Source organism: Poecile atricapillus, chromosome 24 (genome assembly GCF_030490865.1).
Source record: "Poecile atricapillus isolate bPoeAtr1 chromosome 24, bPoeAtr1.hap1, whole genome shotgun sequence".
In the NCBI taxonomy this organism is placed as follows: domain Eukaryota; kingdom Metazoa; phylum Chordata; class Aves; order Passeriformes; family Paridae; genus Poecile; species Poecile atricapillus.
Window position 1 is genome coordinate 4,036,332 of NC_081272.1, and position 7,016 is coordinate 4,043,347.

Consider the following 7,016-nt stretch of genomic DNA (forward strand, 5'->3'; position numbering starts at 1 on the left):
GGCGGCGGGAGCGGCTGTCCCGGGACCTGAGGCGGAGGGAACGGCTGTCCCGGGACGTGAGGCGAGGGGCGGCGGGAGCGGCTGTCCCGGGACCTGAGGCGGAGGGAACGGCTGTCCCGGGACGTGAGGCGGAGGGAACGGCTGTCCCGGGACGTGAGGCGAGGGGCGGCGGGAGCGGCTGTCCCGGGACCTGAGGCGGAGGGAACGGCTGTCCCGGGACGTGAGGCGGAGGGAACGGCTGTCCCGGGACCTGAGGCGGAGGGAACGGCTGTCCCGGGACCTGAGGCGGAGGGAACGGCTGTCCCGGGCCGGGCTGGGCCCAGCACTGCCTCGACAGTGGCAGCCCCTCGCGGCGACCGCGGCCGTCACCTGACCCCCCCTACGGGCCGAGATTGGTCGGTGCCTGGCGGTCACGTGATGCGGGACAGGGGCTCCCTGTAGGCGCGCGATGCACTCTGGGGTTTGTAGTCCAGCCGGGCAGGCGAAGCGCGGATGGCGGTGCGGTGGGGACTGCGTGTTCCGTGGTGCACCGCGGTGTCCCGGGTGTCCCTTGGTGCCCTGCGGCGGACGGAGCGGCCGGGTCGGGCCGGGCTGACACGATGTCGCGGCAGGGCGGGCGCGGCACCGAGAGCAAAAAAATGGTAACGGCGGGGCCGGCGCGGCCACCGCATGGCGTGGGGCACCCGGGGAACCGGTCCGGGGCGGGGGTGATCGGGCCCGGTGCGGCGGGGCCGAGTAGCAATCACGGCACCGGGCGCTCCCGTTTATGGGGAGTTCGCACCCAAAACGCTTCCCTGGCATGTCTCGCTTCCCTTCTCCAGCTCATTCCGTGTTATCAGCCCGGCTGAGTCAGGAACTGAGAGATGGAGCCCAAAGCTCCAGAGCTGAGCTCGAATGCTGGGTCAAACCAGGTCGAATTCATTAATTTTTAATGCAAAATAAGTAATAAAAAGTAAAACCTGGGATTTTCTCCCTCATTGGCCTGAGTAGGGGCTGGGTCGGGCTTGGCTGCCCTCTCCTGCCTCTCCAACCCCAGGGGATTATTTTCTAGGGATTCAGCTCCTTAAATACAACGATTATGTAAAGAATTGTGTTAATTCACTGGAGTTCTGACACTTCTGTAGCCATACAACAGATGCATAGTGTGGAGAGTGTACACTGCTCTGCAGTGTCCAATAATAAAAATACTGGGAAAGCTTTGGGCATTTTTATTATATCAAATAGGATAAAAACAAAAACTTTTTGTCCAAAACTGAATTTAGGAGTTTGCCTTATTGCAACAGCTTAAGTTGCCTTTAATAACAGTGTCTCAGCAATAAGTGAGATCAGCTCTGGGTGTGTTGGGGCTTACGGTGGCAGGTGACGCTGCCATGGCCTTACACGGTGACAGCACCTCAGGCTGGAGACAGCTGGATTCTCTCCATCCATCCCCATCCCCTCTCCACTCCAGTCTTTACTAAAACTGAAACACTTAAAACCAACACTACCTGTTCTGCATGTCTGTTAAATTCTCTGCCAAGTCTCTGACTCCAGCTGAGCCAAAGGAACGTCCACCTTGTCCTTCCGATGATGTGAATTGCCTGACCTTTCGTTTTCTGAAAGAAAAGCAAATTTTTAAGTTAAACCCCCAAAGAACATGTCAGTTCTTTAGATCCAAGGTGGGGCAGCAGCTCCAAGCAGCCTGACTGGTTGTTTTTATACCTGAAGCATTTTGTCCTTGTGAATGGCAATCCCAGAATCCCAGATGGGTTTGGATTGGAAGGGGCCTTAAAGCTCATCCCATTCCACCCCCTACCATGGGCAGGGATGCCTTCCACTGTCCCAAGTTGCTCTAACCTGGCCTTGGACACTTCCAGGGATCCAGGGGCAGCCACAGCTTCTCTGGGCACCCTGTGCCAGGGCCTCCCCACCCTCACATAGGGAAAAGTTTTTTCCTAATCCAGGAACAAGGACAAGGTGGAATTCCCTGTGTCCTCTATAAACCAAATTTCTATTTGTTTGGGGGTGTTTTCTTCATGTGTTTTTTGTGGCTTTGTGTGAACTTATGGTGATCTGTGTTGTCACTTAACTCTGATCTTGTCTCTTTTCCCTCCCTGCCTGCTGCTGCTTTCATTCTCTAGTATTGGTATTTGCCATTCATTTCACCTTCTGCCTCTCTGCAGCTCATGGTAGGTGACAGATCCCAGGTCAGCCCCTGTGATCCCTCTGCATGCCAAAACTGACAGCAGAAACCAGTGCTGGGGGTTTGTTTGTTCCCCAAAACACTTCCTTTTGCACAGTTTTGTTCTGCAGCCTGTAACAACCTCGTTAATCACTGGTCTGACTTAATGGCTCCCAAAAAATGCTCTTTGACATCATTTAAGGGTGAGGATTGAAGGTAGTGGCTGGGAGAAGAGAACTTTTCCTTTTTTTCACAAATTTTCTGCAAATCTGACAATTGTGGAAAGAAAACATGAGTGACTTTGGTCCTGGCCAGTCCCAGAGTGGATATGCACAGCAGCACCTGAATGCTGAGCTGGCCTGGGTTTGGCTTCTCTGAGCCTATTATGGGTCTGAGGAGCTGATTTCAATCTGTGAAGCAAATTCTGTGGCTGGACAACTTTCTAAGATGAAAACTTTTTCCGGATGAGTCCTTTTTCGTGGTACAGAATTTCATAAATCCCTGACTGGAGGAGCATTTTGGGTCTCTTGAAAGGACCAGAGCTGGAGCCTAATGGGCACTGCCCACTTGTAACATGTTCATGAAACAGAGGGAAGAGTTTGAGTCAGATCTCAGCTCTAGGCCAGTGGTAGAGGTAAATTCAGGACCCTGGCATGGCACCTCCAGCAATCCAGGAGGTGTTGATCTCTTTCCCAAAGTCCCAGAATGGTTTGGGTTGAAAGAGATCTTAAAACTGCTCCAGTTCCACCCCCTGCCAAAGGCAGGGGCACCTTCCAGTAGACCAGGTTCCTCCAAGCCCTGTTCTGAGGAGAATGAAGTTGTTGCCAGAATTGGAGCTGGGATCTCTCCTTATTAAGCACCAGATTCCTTTGAGACAGCAGGTCCCAGTTCCCCTCCGTGCCGATGGTGGCGGCGCTGGACGCAGAGGCAGTGGAGCCTGGGCAGGTTCTGGTAGGCCAATCTCTTTTCCTGTGCACAGAACTCGGAGCTGTTCACGCTGACGTACGGCGCCCTGGTGACCCAGCTCTGCAAGGACTATGAGAATGACGATGATGTCAACAAGCAGCTGGACAAAATGTGAGTGGATGCACAAGTGGGAGTGGATCTGTTGTGCTATAACTGTGTGGGAGCTGGGATCACTGCATGGATCACAGCAGGGATCACGACCACATCCCTGTGTGCTGCTCCAGCAGCAAAATCCAGGCAGGCTGAAGTTATTTAACACTGTAATTTCTCAGATTAGACTTTGCTTCTTCACTATCTTCTTCTTTTATAAATATTTGTTGTCTTTCTAAAGCTGTTGCTCTGGTCCCTTCACAGGGGTTACAACATCGGTGTCCGGCTCATTGAGGACTTCCTGGCCCGTTCCAATGTTGGGAGATGCCATGATTTCCGTGAAACTGCAGATGTTATTGCAAAGGTAAATGTCCAAGCGCAGCTTTGTCAGGCTTTTTTGGGGTTTTGCATGTGAGGATGGAATATTTGCTACTCATGGGACTGTTATGAGAGTCTGACAAAGATTTTGGGGAGGGAAAAAAAAGCTTTAGCCCAAGTACTGCTGGCTGGTGGGAACTGGAAGAAAGGAGAGATGTTTGCAAACCCCTTGAATAATTTTACAAAGATCAACACTGTGCTGTTGCCTCACCTGTTTTTCTTTCTCTTGTTTGCCACAACAGATTGCATTTAAGATGTACCTGGGCATCACTCCGAGCATCACCAACTGGAGCCCTGGGGGTGATGAGTTCTCCCTGATCTTGGAAAATAACCCCTTGGTGGACTTTGTGGAGCTCCCTGACAACCACTCAACCCTCATCTACTCCAACCTGCTCTGTGGGGTGCTGCGAGGTGCCCTGGAAATGGTGAGCCACATCTCTCTCTGTCTTCCTTGGGATGGGTATATGGATAGCCAAGTGTCAGCAGATATTTGAATTCTGGCTCGTGTGCCTGACTTCTGGGTTTGCTTTGGACTTGAAACGCATTCCCAGGAGAAGGGCAGAGCTGCAGGAGCATTTGGGTGCTGTCATGTGTGGCAGCTGAGGCCCAGAGGTGGTGCCTGAGCCCCTTCAGCTCTCAAGCCAAGTTCAAGCACTGGTAGTATCTCCCTGAGTTTGTATGAAGTTCCAAAATCCTCACTCCGCAACTGCTGTGAGCCCTAGCTGGGAATTGCTCAGGACAAGAGAACAGCTGTGTCTCAAATTTAGGACTGTGTCGAGCCCTGTGTGTCATGTCATGCCCTTAGAGCCCTTAAGCTGGTGCTCCAGGGTCATTCAATCCCTGGAGAAGCTGCTGGGAGGAGAGAGTTACCAGCTCCTCTCTACTCTTCCCTCACTTAGGTGCAGATGGCTGTCGATGTGAAGTTTGTCCAGGACACCCTGAAGGGTGACAGCGTCACAGAAATACGGATGAAGTTCATCAGGAGGATTGAAGACAACCTTCCAGCTGGGGAAGAGTGAACCACAGCCCCATCTCCCTGGGGACTGGAGGGACCAGCTGGGTTTGGCCATTAGCTTTCCTCACAGATCCATAGGGATCTCCTGCCCGTGCACACTCAGACAGACTCACTGATTGTCTCAGATGTTATTTTCTTCTACTCTCACTTTGATCCTCTGTAGAAGATTATTGTCTGGTTGGTGTTTATTTCCCAGGTTCATTCTGAAGCTTTTTCATCATGTGATGTCCTTTTCCCTCCCCCTGGGGGTTTCCTAGGCTCAGTTTCCAATTGTGACCTGGGTTGTGTGAGAACAACTGCTCAGACTCCAGGAGAGCTCCGATCTCTTCGCATCTGCGTTGGTATCAGATGGCCAGAATTGGAGACCAAGCTACAAGAGCCCACTGATACCCTGCTAAACCCTGCCCTTCCTTAAATGAGGTGTTTGGAGATGTGTGTAGTGTTGCTGTAGATCAAACTGGCTTCCTGCACTTGATTCTGAAGTCACTGGCAAATGCAGGCTTGATCCAAAGGAGTGACTGGGGAGAGCTGTGGGAGTGCTGGCACCAGGGCAGGGGCTGCTCTGTTCAGGGGGCACCACAGAAATCTGGGAATCCCATGGCCTTTCCAGTCTCCCTCCCCCAGAAAGCCTCTTGGGAGGGGAGAGGTCAAACTCCAGTGGAGCAGTAGGAACTATTTTACCTGGAGAAAGAGTGGCTAAAATGGCACCAGTGCTCCACAGTGGGCACAGCCCAGGGCTCTATGGGGAGTCACAGAGTGAGAACCAAACTCAGGCTGAGGCCTGCGAGGGGGTAAAGACATTTCAGGTTCTGTTCTTCTGTTTGGGAATGTAAAGGCTGCATGGTGTGAGGGCGATGCCTGGGTTTGTTCTCACTGGTGTTCAGTAGAATTTCCCAGTAACATGACCTGTGGCACTTGCTGCTCTCAAAAATAAATACATAAAGAAGTATTAGATAACAAAAAGCAAGAGATTGGAACATCAGCTTCCTCTACCACCCAGAGCCAAAGAACAGTCAGGCACTGGGTTCCCAAATCACTTTATGTAGCATGAAGACACAGCCCCTCAAGGTCTTTGTGAGCTCCGGAATCTGCATTGGTTGATGCCTGAATATGAGGTGAGAGGGAGCAACCCACTGCTTGTGCTGCTTTTTTTTGGCTTTTCTGGAGGAATGTTGGGTCATCTGGCACTGGATGGCTTGCCCTGTCCCTTTTTGGCCCTGAATAGTCCCTTTGGATGTCCTGTGTGACATGTGCCCTGTGAAGGAACAGTGAGTGGCTGTAAGAGCAGTCAGAGGCATGGCAGTGGCCTAGCGGTGGCAGGTGGGTGTTGGTGGCAGAGGTGCCGCATGGTCACAGTGCAGAGCTCAAAACCATCCCTTATTTCTCATTGTTGACCATTCCAAGTCACTTTACAGCTGCATTTTAGAATCAATTGCATTAAAAGAATCACGGTGTCAATTCTTTGGTCTCTTGCCTGTGTGCTGGTGGGGAGTGGCAGCAGGGGCTCAACCCCTGCCTGAGGCTGGCAGGGTGACAATGGTGACGGGGTGCCCAGGGCTGGCAGGGTGATGGTAGCGCTGCACCAAGAATTCCTGGCTGCTGGTGCGCCTGGAAGCTGCTGCCTGGAGGAACCTGCCCAGTATTCCACACACGGAGGGGCTGGGGGGAGACACTCAGTGTTGCTGGCTTGGCATCTGTGAATCCACTGTGTGCTCAGTGGCTGGGACTCTGCTGCCAGCCCGAGGCAGCTACTGCAGAGCCAAGACTCTGTGGGCATTTACAGTAGCAAAAAATCACCTGGAGGGGCATCTGAGCTTCCTCTGCTGCCAGCTCAATGTGGCTCCATGGCTGGCATCAGCCATGTAGTGCTGCTGCCAGGAGCGTGGAGACAAGGAACAGCAGCGGCTGCTCTCCAGGAGCGGTTCATGCTTCACTTTCTTGTGTAAGTGCTCCCCAGGAGCCCTGCTCTGGTGGGATCTCTGCTCCAGGGTCACCCTGCAGTCACACTCCATCCTGGGCACTGAGCACCCAGGGCTGTGCCCTGACCTCTGCCAGCTCTGAGGATGGGGAAGTGGCAACTTTTGCAATAATATGTTTTTTTTTCTCTGGAGCTGGCAAGCACCACGTGCTGCCAGTCTGGCCAGGAGTGGGAGCCAGCCAGGGCAGCCCCAAACAGTCCCAGTATGCACCCGGCTCCTGAGGCTGTCCCAGAGGGTCTGTGGGGAGTGAGATCCCTTGTCCTCACCCCTTCAGAGAGTGGATTCTGGACTCCTGCTCCCAGCCCCTTGGGAATTACAGTAATTTGCTGGGGCGACAGGGTCAAAACCAGCCCAGACCTTCTGGAAGAACAAAAAGCAGAAATTGCATTAAGAAAATTAAAACTGTCTACTACTGAGCAGCTCGCTG

General features: G+C 52.8%; 1 protein-coding gene across 2 annotated transcripts; it reads left to right on the forward strand.

Moving 5' to 3' along the window:
* The first annotated feature begins 506 nt into the window (after positions 1–506).
* Positions 507–6,068, forward strand: TRAPPC3 (trafficking protein particle complex subunit 3). Of its 2 annotated transcripts, XM_058856456.1 has the most exons (6): positions 555–641; positions 2,121–2,168; positions 3,141–3,238; positions 3,482–3,581; positions 3,838–4,020; positions 4,495–6,068. In XM_058856456.1, exons 1-6 carry the CDS (start codon positions 600–602, stop codon positions 4,612–4,614), a joined length of 591 nt encoding a protein of 196 aa, XP_058712439.1. In that variant the 5' UTR covers positions 555–599; the 3' UTR covers positions 4,615–6,068. The 2 variants fall into 2 exon arrangements, with proteins under 2 accessions (XP_058712440.1, XP_058712439.1); XM_058856457.1 differs by lacking the exon at positions 2,121–2,168 and having other exon boundaries at positions 507–641.
* Positions 6,069–7,016: the final 948 nt, after the last annotated feature.

Coding starts and splice junctions, on each gene's coding strand:
- TRAPPC3 (XM_058856456.1), top strand. CDS start 600: ATGTCGCGGCAGGGCGGGCGCGGCACCGAGAGCAAAAAAATG. Junction 2,169..3,140: donor CTGCCTCTCTGCAGCTCATG/GTAGGTGACAGA, acceptor TCCTGTGCACAG/AACTCGGAGCTGTTCACGCT. Junction 3,239..3,481: donor AACAAGCAGCTGGACAAAAT/GTGAGTGGATGC, acceptor GTCCCTTCACAG/GGGTTACAACATCGGTGTCC.